This window comes from Oreochromis aureus, linkage group 16 (assembly GCF_013358895.1).
Source record: "Oreochromis aureus strain Israel breed Guangdong linkage group 16, ZZ_aureus, whole genome shotgun sequence".
NCBI lineage: Eukaryota > Metazoa > Chordata > Actinopteri > Cichliformes > Cichlidae > Oreochromis > Oreochromis aureus.
In genome coordinates, this window is record NC_052957.1 from 6821243 (window position 1) to 6841452 (window position 20210).

At 45.3% G+C, this 20210-nt stretch overlaps 2 protein-coding genes across 2 annotated transcripts; one reads left to right on the forward strand and one right to left on the reverse strand.

Moving 5' to 3' along the window:
- Positions 1 to 23: 23 nt before the first annotated feature.
- LOC116309454 (minichromosome maintenance complex component 3 associated protein) lies at positions 24 to 13786 on the reverse strand. The gene is made up of 29 exons (XM_031726052.2): positions 13736 to 13786; positions 11190 to 13311; positions 10546 to 10793; positions 10285 to 10366; positions 10026 to 10182; positions 9738 to 9934; positions 9508 to 9647; positions 8525 to 8722; positions 8109 to 8377; positions 7839 to 8001; positions 6921 to 7078; positions 6548 to 6771; positions 6185 to 6408; positions 5728 to 5828; positions 5500 to 5631; positions 5192 to 5305; positions 4559 to 4711; positions 4256 to 4453; positions 4104 to 4172; positions 3887 to 4021; positions 3651 to 3804; positions 3093 to 3357; positions 2909 to 3006; positions 2411 to 2801; positions 2048 to 2314; positions 1678 to 1807; positions 1254 to 1439; positions 581 to 731; positions 24 to 503 (listed from the first exon to the last, which is right to left on the reverse strand). The coding sequence occupies exons 1-29, from the start codon at positions 13784 to 13786 to the stop codon at positions 342 to 344; spliced, it is 6939 nt and encodes a 2312-aa protein (XP_031581912.2). The 3' UTR covers positions 24 to 341.
- On the forward strand, positions 13307 to 20141 carry LOC116309463 (endoribonuclease YbeY). The gene is made up of 5 exons (XM_031726068.2): positions 13307 to 14262; positions 15454 to 15585; positions 15703 to 15771; positions 16059 to 16150; positions 20018 to 20141. The coding sequence occupies exons 1-5, from the start codon at positions 14053 to 14055 to the stop codon at positions 20124 to 20126; spliced, it is 612 nt and encodes a 203-aa protein (XP_031581928.2). The 5' UTR covers positions 13307 to 14052; the 3' UTR covers positions 20127 to 20141.
- The last annotated feature ends 69 nt before the right edge of the window (positions 20142 to 20210 follow it).

The following is a 20210-nucleotide window of genomic DNA, read 5'->3' on the forward strand; positions in this document are numbered from 1 at the left end:
AACAATGATAACAATGACAAACGGTTTTACAAGAAAAATATTCCACTTTTATTCAACAATTCAGTAATATTCAATAATAATGTGGGATTAAAGGAGTTCAATCCCCAGCGTTTAATGTACTAGTAGCACAGAGACACTCTTAATAAACAACAATAAATCCGGAGTCAGTGCTACAAAATTATACATTTTCATGTTTAAAATAACAACAACAAAAAAAACAAAACAAAAACACACTCCTATTTCTAGTCCGTGGACCCGACCACACTGAGTTGAAAAGGTGATGATCATGTCAGACAGGTATGTAGATGCAAACACTTAGGATCTGTTTGCTTCAAGTGTTGTCAGTCATCGACGATGCTCAGCATGCCGCTCAGCTTTAGCCTGCAGGCCAGTTCTTCCTCTTGGCTTGCCAAGATCTGGCGTTCCAGCTCCTTCAGTCGCCACGTCAAAGATTCAGGAGCAGTATTACGCCGGGTCACTTTTTCCGAAGGATCATCAGGCTCCTGGAAAGATAAAAGATTTTCTTTATCTGTAGCAGCTTAAACAGCGGACCTATTTAAGTGTCGGGAAACAGTCGTACCTGTGTGAAAGATGCCTCTCGAGTCCTGGCTGTGGGGGTGTGCCTTATGGTCGTGGGCATGGACAGAAGTGTGGAGGATGGGAGGAAGAGCGGGGTGGTCAGTTGCTCCAAAGGGTCGCCATCCACCCAGCACTGAAGCTGCTCCATGCTCCTGCAGAAAGGCAGAGAGGGTGTGTTTACTGTCAGGCTCCCCAGTCAATCAAACTTCAATTTAAAAAAATCACAATTTTGACTTGTGATGATTATGAGTTCATTCTGATTACAATGCTCTTGTTTCTTTCTTTCAAAGCCCAAATTCACTCGCTGTCAAGTTTAGCTCGATTAGAGACAAGAACCAAGAGTTTCAGGGACAAGATTTTTAATTAATATTGAATCAAAAATGAAACGAACGAAGCAGAAAATTAAATCAGGGTGTAATGGTTTGCTCCTGGATACCTAGCAGATGAAAAATCACTCATAGGGGATACAAAAGAAGTGGAAAATTCTCATTATACTAAAAATTGTGATGATTTTGCAAACTGCCATGAGGTTCACTGAGGTTCACTTGAACTGGTGGGTGTGGGATGGCCTTTTGGTCATAAAAACCTAGTCTGGGGCTAAAACTCCCTACCTGTGTGTGCCCCGCCACCCTAATCCATGAACATCACATTTAAAAGCGGTGATGTAGGTGTACCTCTTGCTTTCAGCCTTCTCCTCCTCTAAGCTCTGCAGGACTTTGTGGGCCAGCAGCTCCGGTGGCGTGGGTGTGTGGGTGAAGTCCAGCGGGGCTGACAGAGCCTCGACGGGCTCCACCAGACTGTGGAACAACCTCTGCCTGAGGGTCGCCGTGGTGGGTGTGGCATAAGCAGCTGCACTCACCCTGAGGAGGGAGAAAACCGGAGGAATTAGGAACAAAGGAAGAGCAAAGGAGGCGCTCCAAGGATGCCACCATGACGCCGGCTTTAGAACATTTAAGTAGGACTGTTTTTGGGGAGTCTGAGATTTTGCTTCATGCACTGCACAATAGTGTTGCACATTCAGGTGCTGTCAGATTAAAAGAAAGATGTGCATGTCTCAGAGGCAGTGACAGCCTGTGGGGTTTTCCTGGGCCTTCTTACCCCTCCTTCTCTTGCTGCTTCTCTCTGTGAGTTTGCCTCATGGCCGCCGTCCACTCCTTGGGCGGCTGGAAGCCCTTCAGTGAGTATTTGGGGAAGTAAACCAGAATCTCTCCATCCTCTGTCACAGCATCTTAAAACAAACAATAAATAGGTATTATAGGTATTATGGGTCAAAAACATCAATAGCAAAGTGGAAAATAGGCATTTTTTTGATGATTTTCCACAGAAAATTAGACCAAACTGACAAAGACTAAAACTTAAGACATTGTCTTTACATTTTTATTGTATTTGGTAACTTTATTAAGTGCTCTATATGGTTTTAATTAGTCCCAAATTTAGTTTTAATTAATTACAGCAGTGTGGTCCTCACCTTGGCAGACAGGTGGTTTAGGTATCTGCCAGTCTTTCAGCTTGTGGTCAATGCAGATCACCAGCACGTCATCCCAAGGAATCAAACTGAGGTCCACACATGCATCGTCTTCTCCAGCGTATCCGGGGGTTCGGGTGCGCCGACTCTTTAACTTGACTCTTTCCAGAAGGTTTTCGAGTCGAGACATGAGGAGGGGTTGACTGCGACATGAGACCGGGATCTTAGCGGCGTAGCGAAAAATGGAGGAGCACAGCTCAGACCACGAGTCTAAAGAGAGAAATAAGATGATTAAATATATAAAATAGGATTATTAACCTCTGAATATCTTTGTGGAAGATAAATTTCTTTCTGTGTGAAACTGACCTGTTGCGGACAGCTGCTCCCACTCTGGCAGCTGCAGGCTGCGGATGATTTCCCGCAGCCAGGCCAGGTGCTGGGAGGAGTTCCAGGCCAGATGAGGCACAAAATCCCTCATGTCAGGCAGACAGAATTCGCCCGGAGGCCACGAGAGCCCGCAGAACTCCTGAGATGCCACTTTATCAGCGACGTGAGTCAGGACTGCGTTGTAAAGCTGGACGACAGGAGCTGGGTCCTGGGATGGAAGATGTGCGGCAGCTCGCTCCAACCGGTGGGAGTAAACTCTGGGACTGAATTCATGACTTAAGGTGGACTCAATGAGCTCTACCAGGGTCTTACAGGAGAGAGGGAAAGGTGGCAGAGCACGGACAGCCAGCCAGCGCATGGCCTGGCTTATCTGAAGACAAACAACAGGACAGTATGGAGAGAAGATGGAGAAGGTCAGTAAAGGAAAAAAGCAAGACCAAAAAAACCCTCCATGATGGCAAAGGAGCAAATGCGTACCTGTTTGGATCCCTGCAGATCATTAGTGGTCTCAGGTATGAAGAAGAACGTATACTCCGATATCAGGCCATCCTTCACCAGTGTGTGCAGCTTCAAAGCTAGAAGAGATGAAGCTTTTTTAAAAACACTCATTTACCAACTACTACAGAAATCTCTTCGTGCAGTCTTCACTACCATTTCTCACCTTCAACAAGTTTCTGTGTATCAGCAGCGCCCCCGTCTGGCCCCGGTACCAGGATGACGAGCGGCAGTGGGCAGTGCCAGGCGCTGGCTTGCTGTAACTGTTTGAGCTGAAGCAAGGCGGACAGCAGCGGGACGTCCTGCTCGTCCTGCCCAGGCTCCACGGAGGGCAGGGCGGGCAGCAGCATGATGAGGGCGCTCGTCCCCTGGAGCTCACAACTCTCCTCCATTTTGGACAGGCCGTCTTCGTTTAGCGGACCTCGAGACACCTGCGGGGTGGGGAAAGAAATATTAACATATAATTCCTAACCGTTTTGTTTTTCTGATCATTAATGGACTTCTGGTACTTTTAATCTCAGCAAAACATGATTTATGTCCCTGAAAAAGCTGCTTCTTCTTTACAGTTTAAGCTTATTCTAGTTATTTTTCGGCTTGCACACAAGCTTTTCAGCTCAGCCTTAAAAGATTTAACCTAACATGAAGCTCCTCTCTATTGTGACTCTAGCACAGCTCTGCTCTGAATAATCATATTTCTATTTCTGCATGCCCTGCATGATCTGACCTTGATGCTAATGTGGACTTTGTGAGTGCACTGTCCGCTCTCCTGCAGCGTGTTGGTGACGGTCAGTGTCTGCAGGGTGCCCTCTGGCTGCTCCTCCCTGCCCTCTGACTCCTTATGCCCACCGAGCTTCACCTCCAGCCAGTCAGAGAGGATCCTGAAATCATAACAGACAGGACACAATCAGTGAAATGTTCATAAAAAACCGGGCCTAGGATATCTTTAGGGCATTAGAGCACCTGTCTGCCAGGCTGGCAACGCTCTCATGGTTGCTGGGTAAAAGAACGACGGCCTTCCAGAAGATTCGCTCGGGTGCGTTGGGGATGTTTTCCGTCACCAGCGCTGGCAGGTCAAGAGGCGCCCAAACTGTCTCGCTGAGGGCGACGCCAGAAACAGGTCAAAATGACACTTTGTGACACGGACTGCTGACTGAACAAACACAGGAACAGGACTTACTCAAGCAGCTGCTGAAAGTAGTAGTGAACTCTCATCTGGTGGATTGCTCCTCGTTTCATATTGTACAACCTGGACAGACAGAAAACATGTTACAGTAAAGGAACTGTGCTCATCGTCCAACACTGACAGGAGAGGACAGGACATGCACACACCTGGTGCTGGAGAGCGCCAACATGCCAGCATTTCCCAGGTTGACCAAACCACGAGCCAGATCTGCTATGGAGGGCTGAGCAGGGGCGCTGGGAGCCAGAGCCTTCAGTTTGAAGCGAGGGTCAACGCAGCAAGGGGCTGCAGGAAAGCCTCGCATCTGTCGCTTCAGCTGCCGGCGAACAGCCACCACGTCACGCCACCTGGTAGATGAGGAAGAAAAATATTTAAAAACTGCAGAAAGAAGTTTCTGGGATTCTTGGTGCCGTTTTGTTTTGCTCGAGTGCCTTCATTATCCATATTTTTACCTTTTGATGTACTTGTGGATACGCTGCAGCTCTGCTTCAAGCAGGTTTTCAACCAACACAGCGATGTCTGCATTCAGAGTCTCCTCAACTAGACTCACGCACACCTGTTCTGTGCATTTAGCTACCTGCTCTGCCTTCTCATTCAATGCCTCCCTGAAAAACAATTTTTTTAAGTTAATGTCTGCCACTCGAAGAGCTCCAACATCAGGAAATTCCTCTTTTTGTTCTGTATGTCCACTCGTCCTCATTCGCTGTCACATGCACACTGTTAAGTTAGTGGATGCTCATAATAAACATGACCCAAGTTTTAAATAATGAGGTTGGTGTGTGTGTGTAAGTAATTCCTCAAACATTCAGTGTCAGGCTGGTTTTTCTGTTCTCCCCAATCTGCAACAGAAGCCCCGCCTACCTCCTTTGTGGGTCAGCCAATCAGAATACAGTTGGCTTAAAAGGCAGGAGCTAAAAGAGCTTGTCTGAGACATAGGGTGAACTGAAAATTGTGCCAAAGCCCAAAAAAGACAAATAAGGATTACTTTGAACTGTGAATCGTGGAAAGCGACTGTATTCAGGTCCAAAATTAACATAACAGATTTTGCTTAGTTACACATTTGGTCAGATTTGTTTAAGTCTTACTGGATCTCAGAGGCAGCGGTCTCCTTTATGGTCTCATCTAGCACTTCATGCATCACCTCTGTGCAGAGAGAGAAGCTAAACTGAGTTAGGAAAGCCTCGTGCTCCTGACGCCTCCTGATACAGACAGAAAAGGAGAAACAAACCAGGGTTAGTCGTGGCAAAAACGGCCCTAAATATTTAAGACAGAGTCACAATTGCGGCTTAGGAAAACACGAGTCTGTTGTCAGAGTAGAAGATATTTTCCCCTTTTCCTAACTGAACCCAGGGCAGCGATAAGCCTGTTAAAAACCAGCTGCTGGCAGACCAACCTAGCTTCTTCAAGCTTGCGTTTTTCTTCAGCGACGCGCTCATGCTCCAGCTTGATCTCGGCAGCAGACACCTCCTGTAGCATCTGCCTCAGGACCTCGCTCACCATCATCTCCACCTGCACGCTGCTCTCCCTGCACAAAGCAAAAATAAACAAAAAAAACCCAGCCAGTTATCAGTCATGTTAACCGGAGGACTTCCTCCCAAACACTGCATGATGATAACCTTACTTGAGCGCTGCTGAAGCGTAGCTGGCGCCGGCCTCAGCCATCTCCCTCACTGCTGCATCAACCACCTCTTCTACCACACCATCCAGCTCAGCCATGATGTCCTGCAGCGAGCGACAGAAAAGATGTTTTAATGAGTTCTTATCACACAAACTGGTGCATAGTGAACTTAAAAAAAATGTGAGATTCCAAATTTTAAGAGAAGGAAGGAAAACATTCATTCTTTATCTTTACTGTTAAAGATACACAAAGTGATTTTAAGTGAGCAATCCTAAATTTAATTGCAATTTGTTTACTGGAAAACCTTTTAGGGTACTTCTAACAGACAGATACATTCCCTACACAGTAGCAGATAAAAATATATCTACATTACTTATAAAAACACAGAGTTATAAGAGAACGTCCTGTACTGAAAATGAGAATTAGTAATGTCTATGAAGAGCTGGGAACTCTTCCCCACCTCATCACTGAACACCAGCTGAGGTTTGGGTGGAGGTGATGGGGGTCTGACAGGCTGGAATAGCTGCTGGGGCTCAGCTGGGTGGGTCGAGGGCTCTCCCGTCTCATCTATAATAGCTGCAGCTGCCCCAAAGGCAGCAGGAACATCGGGAGCTTTGACTGGTACGACCTGAGACAGCAGCTCGCCACTGGGTGGCGCCTTCAGCTCCATTCTGTCACCAATGACTGAAACAGCAAAACAGGTATCAAAGAATTCACTTCCTCGCCTCCTGAATGTGATCAAATGATCATTCTTAGTTGAGTTTTACAGAAATAGAATAACCTAACGTGTGTGCAACAACTGGAGAAAATAAAACATGTTAACCTTTAAAGTGGGATGGCGTGGCCTCGATCAAGCCTCCTTCTCCTCTGTATTTGTTCTGGGAGTCAAAGCTGCAGACGGGGGTGTGCTGGGGAGGGTTCGGGAGGGGCCCTCCGTTCACCACCTCCCCAATCAAGACCGTTCTCTTAGCGAGAATCACCTCAGACTTCTTCTGGGATAGCGGCAGCTCTGGCTCCTGATAGGCTATTCGACTCAGCTCAACCATGCTGGGGAAAAAAACATAAAATACAAAAACGAGTTTAAAAGAAGGGCTATTCAAGGTTGTCGTGCCGATGCAATAAGTCTGCAATACGACCTTAGAAACACTATTGCACTGAAAGGAGCTGAGAGAGAAACCAGTCCCGTGGACGCTCACCCATCGTTGACGTTGAGGCCGTACTGCTGGATGAAGTCAGTCGCTTCTGCAGCGGTGCGGAACATCAGCATCCGCACGACGTCGTTAACAGGAAACAAAGTGGAGCGGGGACCCACAGTGTGAGCCATGTTCAGGGTCTTCAGCGCCTTAGCTCTGACCTGCACACAGACATGAAGTTTAGGAGTTTTCAACACCCGCACAAAAAACTTTATTATTTTAATGAACACCAAATCTCTTTCTAACACATCAATATTTGTTCTGACCTTTTCAACCAACAAAAAAACTAAAATATTGCCCCCTTAATTAATATCCTGCCAGGTTTAAATTAATCTCCATGCTGAAGTTAAGCATCATATTTTTTTTAAGGATTTTTTTTAAGACATAAGCTACAGCTGCTAACAACAATTATGCCATCATACAGTTCCAGGAATAATAATTACATTGACAGGAAGTTGGTTAACTGGGATTTGGTGGTCGTCAGCTGGTTGACGTGCGCTCCAGATACAGCACGAGCTTAACAACACAAGTGTAAGCATTAAAACAACCTGCTGCCATCCTGTTACTGCAATCCTCTGTGTTAACCTTCTCTCAATCATTAAAAAAAGTAATTAAAAAGTGAAGTCCATCAGGCTTGATGACTACAGTATATCAGGAAATAAAAATATTATCTGGTATGGCACATTCATTTTGTGCTGAATAAAAGATCAAATAATTAAATTGTTTCCTGGCACAGTGCAGGAGATGAATAACACAAACAAAATAAAATAATAACAAGAGCAACAAAAATTTGATCAGCAAATTTAGGTTGTGATCCAAAAGTGTCACAATTGAAGCATCCCTGAAAAAAGTGCGTAAACAATCCAACATTCAGGAACTCATTGAGAAACATTCAGACATGATTTCCAGACAGTTTCTGACCTGGTTGAAGTATCTGTGCAGGAGGCAGCTGGCGAGGTACGAGGCTCCTTTCACCAGCTTGAAGAAGCGAACAAAGTTGTTGCTGTTGACGGCAGCAAATGCCTGCACCGCAAACTTCACCTCGGCGGAGTTTCGCACCTCATCACGAAACTGCTGCACCTCACTGCGTGGAGGATTAAGGGTCAGGTGTGAGATGCAGCTACAAATTACAGAGGAAATGCTCGCTGGAGCACCGAATGGGTATATTCTGTATATGTTTCTGTGACTGACCGCAGGATGTCCCCATCGTTGAGCTTCAGCAGAACGCTGTACTGACGGAACTCCGGCTCACGGGGGCAGAAGATGTGACGCGTAGCCAGGTCCTGGTACATTTCTTTCAGGCTCTGCAGGCACTTGGTCATGTTCTCGTTGTTTATCTTGGGGTCGAACGTTGACATGTGCTCCTCGCAGAGGTGGTGGGCACAGTGCACGTGGAAGCGGGTGCACTTTTCAATCAGAGACACCGTTTGTGGGCAGCAGAGGTGCTGCTGGATGATGTCCTGTGAGTGAGAGATGGAGACGAGGATCAGTCTCTCCAGAGCAATGACTCTAAATCGCACCAATCACCCACCTAAACCTCCAGAAACAAAACAGCTTTTTTGAAGTTGTAATTAAGTATAGCTGGAGCAGCTCATCTGAGGCACTACCTTGCGGATGCCGCGGGTTCTGTTCCAGACAAAGTCGTACCAGTCCCGGTAGTTGTCGTGGCCCAGATCCATGATCTGCGTCACCAGATAGTCCATAGTCATGCTGAGTACAGGCAAAGGACGCAACTCATGGGGCAGGGGCTCCTCCTGGTCGGCTGATGAGCGGCTGTACTCCTTGATGGCGGCTTTGTGATCCACCTGGTCAGAGACGGAAGGAGAAAAATTTGTTTACGGCAAGAAGGAATCTCATTTCCTTCCATAACCAGGTTACAGCCTGCTACAAAAAACACCGACAACCATTTCATCCATCTATCCATCAGCGTTTGAGTCACAGGGCAGCAGTCTAAGCAAAGAAGCCAAGACTTCCCTCACCACAGCCACCTCTTTAATCTCATCCGAAGGGGACAAGTCATTCCCAGGCCAGCCGAGAGGTATAACATTTCCAGTGAGTCCAGGGTCTGCCCTGGGCCAATACATTTTCATTCTGTACTACCCGGTGAAGTGATGTGAACATCACTACAAAGTGAAAATAGGACAGTAGTTTAATAAGAGGACATTTAAAAGTATCTCAGGTGGCTCATCATCAGTTCTGTAATGGACAGTTCACTACATTTGAAAGTTTTTAGGAAATTTTTGTTTAAATTAAAAGAAAAGTTTTAAACATTTAGTTGTTTGACTGTCGGGCATCATACGAGGCTTTACTTTGGCCCACGAACTGAAGTGAGTTGGACATTTCTAGTCTGCAGTGTCTCGCCAGTGTATACATATTTATTATTATTTATCACTGAGCTAAACAGATATTTACACATTCATTATTAAGGAATAGCAGATATGTTTGCAATGTTATGCACCCAAATGTCCAATTAGTGCAATCAGATGAAGTGATTAAAGAGGAGTTCAAATTTAAATCTAAATGTACTCCATGACAAAACATGGAGTTCTAGGTAAAATTTAGCATTTTCCATTGATATTAAAGACGTTACCGTCTCCGTGCTTGGAATGACTTCGAATGCGCTGAGCTGGTTCCGAGTTTCTCTCATGTACCTCTCCTTCTCAGGACACATGTCAGGACACGTCCCCACAAATACCTTGGAAAGGTGGAGGTCTGTCCGCTTTGGCCGGCCTGTAAAGACATCAGCACTAAATGTCTCACACCTTTTTATTTTATTTTTGTAGCTCTGTTAATAATGGCCGATGTGAGAGGTGGGTTTGCCTTGACGCAGGATCTTGTCTCTCTGCTCGAGGAGGCGGTATTTGTCCTCTGCGGTCTCAGCCACCTGCCCGATGAGGTGGAGGAGAGAGGATGGGACCGGGCGCTCGGAGCTCTGGCTCTGGCTGGTGCTGCTCTCTTTCTGAGGTTCAGTGTCAAACTGCAGAGCCTTTACGGGGGAAGGCTTCTTCACCGGGGAGCTGACACATGTGAGAGAGCCACAATGTTGTGGAAACTTTTCGTACTACATGATAGCTTTATAGGTGAAGTAAAAATTAGGTGCTGTGTTACCTGCGGCTGAAAGTCACCGTGCTGCTGAGTGTGGGAGGTCTGAGGGTGGGTCTCCGGAGTGGTGAAGAAGAACCTGCTTTTGACTCCATGTCCTCCTGGCCTTCTCCTTCTGACGTCTCCTTTCCAGTTCCAGGTCTACCCGCTTTCTCCGCTGGACCTGCTCCATAACATTACACATTAATCCAGAAGAACCATCACTCTGTGTTAGAGGATGTTTTTGCCAAAATAAACTAGCTTTTAAAGAAACGTTTGCATTTACTCTGCTTCTTTCTCTGCCACAGGAGGAGAAGCTCTTTTCCTTGCAGGATTTTGCCTTTTTTCTTTGCCTTTGCCGCTGATGCCTGAAAGAGATGACGGGAAAAGACAAAAAAATCTACATTACACTGTATAAAGTAGAATAGGAAACTCCAAAATACCTGCAGTAAAAGAGTAGAAGCTTGAGAGAGAAAAGTTAAACTGAATGCCAGTTTTGTCGAGACCCTCTAACTTAGGATGGTGAGGGTACAAAGAGGTGACTCACATGGTCATTGAAGTACACTATGGTGAGGTTCTTGGCGGGCCGGCAGATAATCTTGTGAACTTTCCCAAACCGAGCAAAGTGCTTCTCGATCGTGTCTCTTCTGTTGAGTGCTGAAGGGACGTTCTTGCACATGAGTGAGGTGCAGTCGGTGGGAGACATGCCGCTCAGGCTGTCCATGCTCTCAGTGCGTGAGCCACGTTTATTTGGGGTCGTGGTTGCAACCTTTGATTCTGAAGGTTTTGCTGAATCTAGAGAAGGATGAAGGGAATGAGTGCACACTAATAACAAAAGCTCTACTGTAGACAATGAGCCTCATATTAGTCAGGAGTAAGAATGATTTAAATAAGATATGTTTAAATTAAGAAAAAAAAAAAAAAAAAAAAAAAAAGAGGTTCAGGCTGCCCAATGCTGTGCCCACTAAGATGCGGACTGTGGCTCAGGAAAGAGAGAAGAAAAAGTAAAAGAATAAAAGATCAGAGAAAAAGAATAAAACATTTGGAGAAAAATCACTACAGTCATTCTAAGGCATGACGAGTAAACTGGCCTTCAATTGTTTAGAAGTAATTTGCATGATGAACGATTTTTGTCATGACACTTCACACATTTATTACTAATGCACAGCATGTATGACTTTTATGTCTCACCTGATTCTTCAGCTTTATCCTGCACATCTATGGTCAGTGTCTGGGCAGCAGGTGGCGTTACAAAGAGGTCACCACTCTGAGTTTGGACCTCCTCCCTCTCCTGTTTGTTTGCAGCCTCCCGCCTCACTGGTTTAGCACCATCCTTACGAAGACTGCTCACTGCTCGGCTGAATAATCCTCTTGGCGGGCCACGCGACCTCATCAACGGCCTCTTCGGGGGATGTCTCAGTGAATCTGCTTCAGGTGGAACATCCTCCTCAGGGACAGCTGATTTCTCAAGGCCGGTGCTAGAGATTGGTGGATCGTCTTTCCGCTTGGTGCCTTTGCCAAGCCGTGCAAATATGCTGATGTCCCCTTGGCTCGTATGGACTTTGACATCTGTACTGGCCTCTTCTTTGGTTTTGGTTTCACTAAAAGCTGAGGATTGACCAAAAGTTGTTCCTCCAAAAAGCTGCGCTGCCTGAGGCTGGAGGGTTTTGGGTGTAAAGCTGAAAGACGACGGGGTGGTGGGCTCTGTGGTGGCAGCCTTAGTGCTGGAGCTGGTGAGTGTGGCTGGTTGGGAGAAGGTGAACTGAAGAGTGGTAGCTGGACCACTACTGCTGTCAGTTGATAGTGGGTTACTTTGAGAGGAGATAGAGGGGGCTGAGGCTGGTTCAGAGAAGCTGAAGTCTAAAGACTCAGACTTAGGCAACAGAGGAAAACCAGATGTGGTGGTGGTGCTGGAGGTTGTCTGGGACCCACCAAAAGCCGAGTTGGACAGTGAAGTGGTTGTGGGGTTGGTTGGCTCAGGACTGGCACTAAAGATGGGTTTGAAAAGTGCCTCATTGGCTGGCCTGAAACTAAATTCAGATGGTGCGAAGCTCCTGTTCTGACCTGGCCCACGCAGACTGGTGTTGGTGGTGGCACTGGTGGATGACGATGATGGCTGTCCAAACCCGAGAGGCTGAGGCTGACTCACTGCGGGTCTCAGTGGGCTCCCAAACCCAGAGGGCTGCTGGCCGATTGCTGGTGGCTGTTTGCCAAATCCCGAAGCCTGCCCAAAAGCAGGTGTTTGCCCAAACATTGAACTCTGACCGGGCCCTCCAGTCTGTCCAAAAGCCGGTGTTGTGCCACCCCCAAAACCCGTGCTGCTCACTCCTGATGGCGGCTGTCCAAACGCCGAAGCCTGGGCAGATGGCTGTCCAAACGCCGAAGCCTGGGCTGATGGCTGTCCAAACGCCGAAGCCTGGGCTGATGGCTGTCCAAACGCCGAAGCCTGGGCTGATGGCTGTCCAAACGCCGAAGCCTGGGCTGATGGCTGTCCAAACGCCAAGCCTGGGCTGATGGCTGTCCAAACGCCGAAGCCTGGGCTGATGGCTGTCCAAACGCCGAAGCCTGGGCTGATGGCTGTCCAAACGCCGAAGCCTGGGCAGGTGGCTGTCCAAACGCCGAAGCCTGGGCTGGTGGCTGTCCAAACGCCGAAGCCTGGGCTGGTGGCTGTCCAAACGCCGAAGCCTGGGCTGGTGGCTGTCCAAACGCCGAAGCCTGGGCTGGTGGCTGTCCAAACGCCGAAGCCTGGGCTGGTGGCTGTCCAAACGAGGAAGCCTGGGCTGGTGGCTGTCCAAACGAGGAAGCCTGGGCTGGTGGCTGTCCAAACGAGGAAGCCTGGGCTGGTGGCTGTCCAAACGAGGAAGCCTGGGCTGATGGCTGTCCAAACGCCGAAGCCTGGGCAGGTGGCTGTCCAAACGCCGAAGCCTGGGCAGGTGGCTGTCCAAACGCCGAAGCCTGGGCAGGTGGCTGTCCAAACGAGGAAGCCTGGGCAGATGGCTGTCCAAACGAGGAAGCCTGGACAGACGGCTGTCCAAACGCCGAAGCCTGGGCAGATGGCTGTCCAAACGCCGAAGCCTGGGTAGATGGTTGTCCAAACGCCGAAGCCTGGGTAGATGGCTGTCCAAACGCCGAAGCCTGGGTAGATGGCTGTCCAAACGCTGAAGCCTGCGCAGATGGCTGTCCAAAGGCCGGGGATTGTCCAAAGATGTTGCTTCCGTGAGGGGGCGGCTGCCCGAAAAATCCCACACTCTGCGGGGCCTGTGTGCTGGAGCTCTGCTGCCCAAATGATGATAACTGGCTGGGCTTCACGCTGCTACCCGAGGTTTGGAAAGCTCCTACTTGGACACTACCGAACGGATTGCGTGGATTCATGGCTCAAAAAACGATTTATGTTAACGAGGAAAACGTTTTTAAGCATTCAAAGAGCAAAAAGCAGTAAGGCAGTTCCGGCCTGAGAAGAATTTAAGGTTAAAAGCTGCTAAAAAAAAAGAGAGACGAAAACAGACTCATAGCTCCACTGCTAGCACAGGCTAACACCTTGAAAGTATTACTTAGTAAAGTTTGTTTGGCTGCTCATAAAGTTCCTCAGTTAACAGAATTATAGGAATACCCGAAGAAGTGCGTCAAAAAAGATCCCACCTTTTACTGTTTTGTGTTGTTTTTTTGGCTCACATTTTCCTAAATCCGGTTCCGGTCCGACAAACTTATCAGTCCTCCTTCTGCTAGTAACGCTAAACCATTCGTTCCGCTATGGCCAACGAGGCGGTTGTTGGCAGATAAGCGACCATATCTCTTAAAAGAAAGAATATGTTTAATGAATGTGAATTAGATTATCAAAGCTGTATAAACCAGAAAAGAACTACACTATCTATTTCCCGGGGACTGCATTTTAATTCGTGTCACCTTGGAGACTGCAGTTTGCTCGTGGCTAACGGCGAAACTCACCAACCGATAATAACGTGCCGCCAGGTAGGAGATAGGTGAAGGTTACCCACTAACATATGTACCGAGATCTTTCCGTAGCCGTGTTCTCTTGTCGTGTCGGCTGTTTAAAATGGGAGTAGTTTTGAGGAACCTCCAGAAGGTGGTGCCTCTTCGGCGCGCCAGGCTGCGCAGGGACGTGGACACGCTGAGACACATACTGGGCATCCAGAAGTTCGACCTGGGTATCATCTGCGTGGACAACCAGAAGATGCAGCAGATCAATCACATCTACAGGAAGAAGAACACCCCCACGGATGTCCTGTCTTTCCCATTCTACGAGGTAAACATGGCAGCTAAACGTTTGAATGAACACACTTCCATTAGTGGAGATCTGGGGGTGTTTCTGGACGTCTTCTTCTGTTTTTGATTTGTTACACTGCTTTGTGTGCAATAAAAGATTCATAAAGTTTAAAAGGCCAAATGGAGCTTCAGAAAAAGCCTCCTTTGTCGTCCAGCTGCTTCTTCTGTGACTCATCAACGTCACCATCTAACAGCATGGGCAAGCAGAGCCTTTGAATGGACTTATCAAGAGCTGTAGGACAAAATGCAGTCAGGGGGTCACAGGCAGCTGTGAACCATCTTAATCTGGCCCTCCACATCCTGAAAGGAAAATAAAACAACCCCAACTAGAAAGCTGAAGGGTGATTTGATTTCATTGTAACTGTCAGCCATGTGTCAGTATCAATTTCCCACTGTGTAAAGCTTGGCCGAAAAAACTGGCATTGGTACAGTAAAATTATGCCTTTGGTGTGAACGGCTACATTAGGCATAGATGAGTCTGAAGAGTGTTTTTAAAACTCAAAATATTTCCACAGATCTTACATGTATGGTGCATAGAAGGCTTTCAGTCAAAACTGTTGCCCAATGCTTGCATCATGGATAATATTGTCCTTTTCTAATCATCCATATTATCCTCTATGGAAAGCGGCATGAGGTGAATGACAGTTTTGAAAGAGAGATAGTGTATGCACATTATTTTACTGTTTGGGCATCTATTTGTATTTAGCAGCTCCTTTAATATTAATGTTATTTAATATTCACTCAGGGACGGAAATTGGTGGCTTTCCATCTATTTTAAACCAAAACTCTGAACCTTACTGGTCTGCACCAGGTTACCTGTTTGGCATATATTACCATGGTGATATAGCCAGGTAAAAAAAAAATAAATAAAAGAGAGCAACCTTCATGGCACTAAAAACTTTGACTCTAGGCTCAGCATAGTAGTACATCTCTCTGATCACTTCACTGAGTTTGGAAACCTTCCTTTAAGGTCCTCTTTGTATTTACTCTCTACAGAATTTAACTAAGATTTTCACCACTAGGGTGCAGCGTTACTCAAGACTTAACTAGTTAAAATTGAGGTTAAGTTGACCTACTGTGCTATCTTGTGGGAAAGACATGAACACAATCTGCAGGATTGGGGTAACTTCTCCACTCAAATATCTCTGTGTTTTGTGGGGGTTTATTTAAGGACCTGAGGCCCGGGAAGTTGCCCTGCCCCCTTCACAGAGACGAGCTGAACCTTGGAGATATCTTCCTTGGGGTGGAGTTTGTGATGAAGCAGTGTCAGGAGGAATCCCTGGATCTGCACGGAGCGCTGACTGTATGAAACAGTAACTTAAGTTATCCTGTCTCTTGTGTGTGTAATCCATCAGTGCTTCCAAATGAAGCACAGCAATACCATTTTCTGTGATCAACTGTTCCATTGTTCCTGTTTCAGGTTGTCACTGCGCACGGGATCTGCCACCTGCTGGGCTACAGGCACGAGACAGAGGAAGAATGGACTGAGGTTTGTAAGGAGACAGGTGGCTTTATGCGTCCAAATTCATTCCTCCACTCAGGCTATAGCTCAAATGGAAATACACTTTGTGCTCCAGTCACAAGATCACAACCCATTAGATCGCCTAAGAAGATGCCTCCATCATCACACATACAAAGACTCAGTTTTTTTCCTTTAATCTGTCATCCATAGGTAGATCTATATGAGCAGAGGCTTTTTTTATACCAAATTTATGAACTTCATACCATGTGATGTCTAGATGTTCGATGCTGATTAAAGGTGTAACATGTTTGCAGATGCAGCAGAGAGAAAACTACATCTTGAGCGAGTACAGCAGACTCACAGGCCGACACCTAGATCCCCTGATGAAGAGGTGCAGTCAGGACAGGTGACCCTGACTGCTGCCTGCAGGCCTGAGATTAAATATTGCACTATGTGATAGTGGAAACTGCTTCTATACTGTTGTGGTTCTTATATTTATTTGAAGACACCCACTGCAGTCTGTATTATAAAACGACTTGTCACTAAACAAACAGCCTGACCTCCTGAAAAAACACTTGATGTGAGCTCTGCTGAAAAGTTTCAAACACCAAAAAGACGTCTCAGTTCTTTCATTGGAATATTTTATTAAAATCTGCTTTAGGAAGAGTCCATTGTGTATGAAGGGTAGAAAAAGCTGTTCATTTTCACTTCACCAATACATTTTATGCTCTTTACACTGTGTGTGGGACAGCATGTTCAGGAGAGGCATTTAAGAAACGTCAATCAATGCAGACATTAAAACACCTGGAGAATTAAAACGGCGTGGTGCAACAGGAAGTCTGCTAATCGGTGCAGACTTCCTAAAATCCCCAAATATAAAGACAGAAGTCGTGTCAAATTTGGTCTGCAGGGATTTAATTTTTAGAAATTAATGCCATGTTGTGCTAATTTAAGGGAATAATCTGCTGTGGCCAGATTAAGTCTATAATAGCATGTTTAAGAGTGAGCTTTTTGTTTTTTCCTTACACAGAATAAAAGTTAACCAGCCCGTGCCCAGTAATAAACAACAGAATATTCCACATACTTCATGCCTGACAGGAACTGGTTAATAAAGTGCCCCTTTTATGCTTTTTTTTTTTTTTTTTTTAAACTCCCTACAGTTATAGACCAGAAGACAAACAGAAGTGAAAATATCCAGCATCTCCAACACTCACTACTGTTAATTTATTTGTTCCACCATTGAATAAATATTTGTAGGGTGAAACTGCTTAAAAAAAACAACAACAACAAAACAAACACACACAGCTGCTGAAAGGCATTGTTTGTAGTCCGTAACGTATCTACATCACGGTGTACTGCCCTAGTAGCAGTGAGTTTGGCACATTTTGAAATAAAGAATCAACAGGTGATTCCGACTGTATTTACAGGTAAAAATGTCTTCCTAACATGGCTACAGCTTTATTAACAGTCAGTCTGAGAATATTAATGTTATTAACTGACCAATCAGAGCAGAAGACGGGTGCCTTGAAGGGACAGGCACTAAAACGGAGCAGATAACGGTATCCTTCCCTGATCAATAAGGCGTTTAATCCAACAGTTACACTTTAACCATGTAAGTGAGCATAACAGGGGCACTTTAAATCCTCAACACTTGTTCTAAAGGTGATGAAATAAAAGATATTATGCAACAGGTACTGTATCTTCTCTGGTGATAAAGTAGTAATGACTTCTATTTGCCTTGGCTCATATTTTGGGCTAATTAAGAGAAACCAACCCCCTTCTATATGCAATAAATATAAAAATCTGTTGGCTTTATAGAAGAAACTCTGACTTGCACACTGTTTTAGGTTTGACAAACATTCAAAAACAACAAGGTTGTGCGACTTTCCAAAGTAAAGCTTGTATACACATATTTATAAAAGTTTTCTTGGGAGGCACAAGGTCAAAACCCCAAACAAACAACAAAGTGTGATCAACTGAGAAAAGCTCAGTTAAATATTAATGAATGCACGTTCTTTCACACCTCTAAAATATGGAAATAATCACACACACAAAAAAAAATATCAGGTTGCACATGAAATACAAAAAGCAACTGGGAAGACATCCACACTGTGGGACAGAAAGCTGATTTGAATTGACCAGTTTGTGCCAGTAACAAATATTGCACCAAATGTACCCGCTAAATACAACAACCCTCTAAACTCTATAATAGCTTATACTCCAACATAGAATATATCTTTATTTTGCTTATATGGGAAATAAAGGGGTCTGCAAACATACAATCTACAAAGCACCAGGAGCGCCCAGTGTTTGATAGTTTGAAGTAAAAGTCTGAAGAAAAGTCTTTAAGAAAGAAACAAAATTAAACCTTACAAAACAGTTGATAAAATTATAGCAAAGAAAGACTCCAGCCCCAAAAACACAGAGGCAAAAATTGATCCACGGAACATTTTAACTGCATTTCTGGTATCTGAAAGAGTCTTGACAGGTCAGCCGCTGTATCGGCATCATCAGATGTTATTTTTATCCTGGCCTTTAGTAATCTGTAGAGGAAAAAGAAAGTGCCTGAAGGCTACCTAAAAGGGACGGCAATCAGTAGTATAGAAGGATTTTTCACAGGGCAGCTTTATCTAACAAGATCAGCTGTGGTTGAGTGTGGGTGGGCGTCCAAAGACGTTGCGCTCAGAGGGGCTGCAGGACGTTCCTTCCTGCCTCTGAGGTGGTTCCAGCTCCAGATCTCTCCATCTCAGATAGCTGCTCGAACACATCTCTGAGAGATCACAAGGTAGCAGCGTGTTATTAGCAGAGCGTCTCACATCATTACAGTGACATGTATAACCAGCTGACAGGAGAACTTGCACACTCACTTGTGCATGTAGAAGAAGATGTATCCGCTACGGTCACGGTCTCGCTGGACGGCTGCTTCCTGCGTGCGAGACACATCCAGGTCATTGTAGGTCAGCCACGACTGTTTCTTCATGTCGTACACGTCACTGATGTAATGGCCTACAGGGAAGATAAAGAAGGGGAACAATCTATCAATATTTGTTCACAGAGCAAGCATTTGGTTCTTGAAGTCTATAGCCACGACAGCGGAAGCGACCCACACAGGGGGCACACCTACGCCATCAACGTATAGACAAGGAAGATGTCACCGGCATTTATCCAAAGTTATTGGACAAATATAACCTCTGCCTGACACATGAGCTAACTTTATGGTTCTAGCTTTAGTATACAGTCAGGTAAATAAGTGTTTGGACAATGATACAAAAAAAAAAAAAAAAAAAAAAAAAAAAAAAAGTAATTCCACTGTGTTGGTGGCCTGAAAGGTGAAAAACCAAAAAACATTTTTATAGCCACATTATGAGAGGCTCCTCCTAAAAGCTACAACCATTAAGTTAGATTTCAATACTGTTTTACCTGTTCAGCTAATATTCCTCATCTAATATCAGATCAGGACAGGCTAGATCATGTTTTTGCTGAAAGGCGCTGACCATTATTTGAGGCTCTCACAAAATTTACTGCTGAAGACAAAACTAAAGGCAGGAGACCCACAAACCCACACCAAGTAAAGACCACACAGTTTCATCCAGCAGTGTTTTCCCTGATACTTTAAGGATTCTTAATATAAATAAACTTTATTTCTGGCTGCCAATTTCTTCATTGACATTTGAGATAATAGGGAATATAAATAAAGCTGCGTATACATTACAGCAGTTCCTTAAAGTTTTCATACACAGTTTGGACTTAAAGCTCATCTTCATTGTTCCTGAATAATTTGTCACTGTCCAAACACATGAGGACCTAAACTCAGAGGCACAAACAAACACAAGCGCTCACCAGAGGAGGAGCTGCTCCCGATGTGACTGACCACACTGATGAGTCTGAACGAGTTTGCCAACTCTCCACTCTGTGGATTACAGGATACATAGGCAGGTTAATGCAGGCCAACAACCAATAAGTTATCATTAGTCTTCTCCTTTATTTAATTTATTCTGCAGTTTCTTAAGCAGGCAGAGCAGTGCGTGTATTTCACCATGTTCTGATTCATAATCAATTCAGTGTCCTGCAGATTATCTAAGACTTTATCTGTGGTGTGAATTATTTAAACTGACCCTTTATTAAGGTTTACATTTGTAAAACACTGTTTTTAGCTTTGCATAGTGATTATACATCCGTTTGGTTTAAGGTGAATAATCTATTTGCCGTTTTTTGTGCTCTGCAGTATTTTACACTGTGTGCCAGCTGGATATACCTCTGCGTTTCTCTTCAGGTTCTCGGCTTCTGCTTCAGTGTACTCCATGTCCAGCACGTCCTCGTTGCCAGAGTCATCATCCGAGCACAGCAGATCGGGCAGGGAGTTGTTAAACTCTGTTGAATGAGGAGATGATGATGCCAGTGCAGTATTTTCACATTGCTCAGAGTCTGATTAAAGAACGCTTTAAACATTTGATTGTGGTGACTAA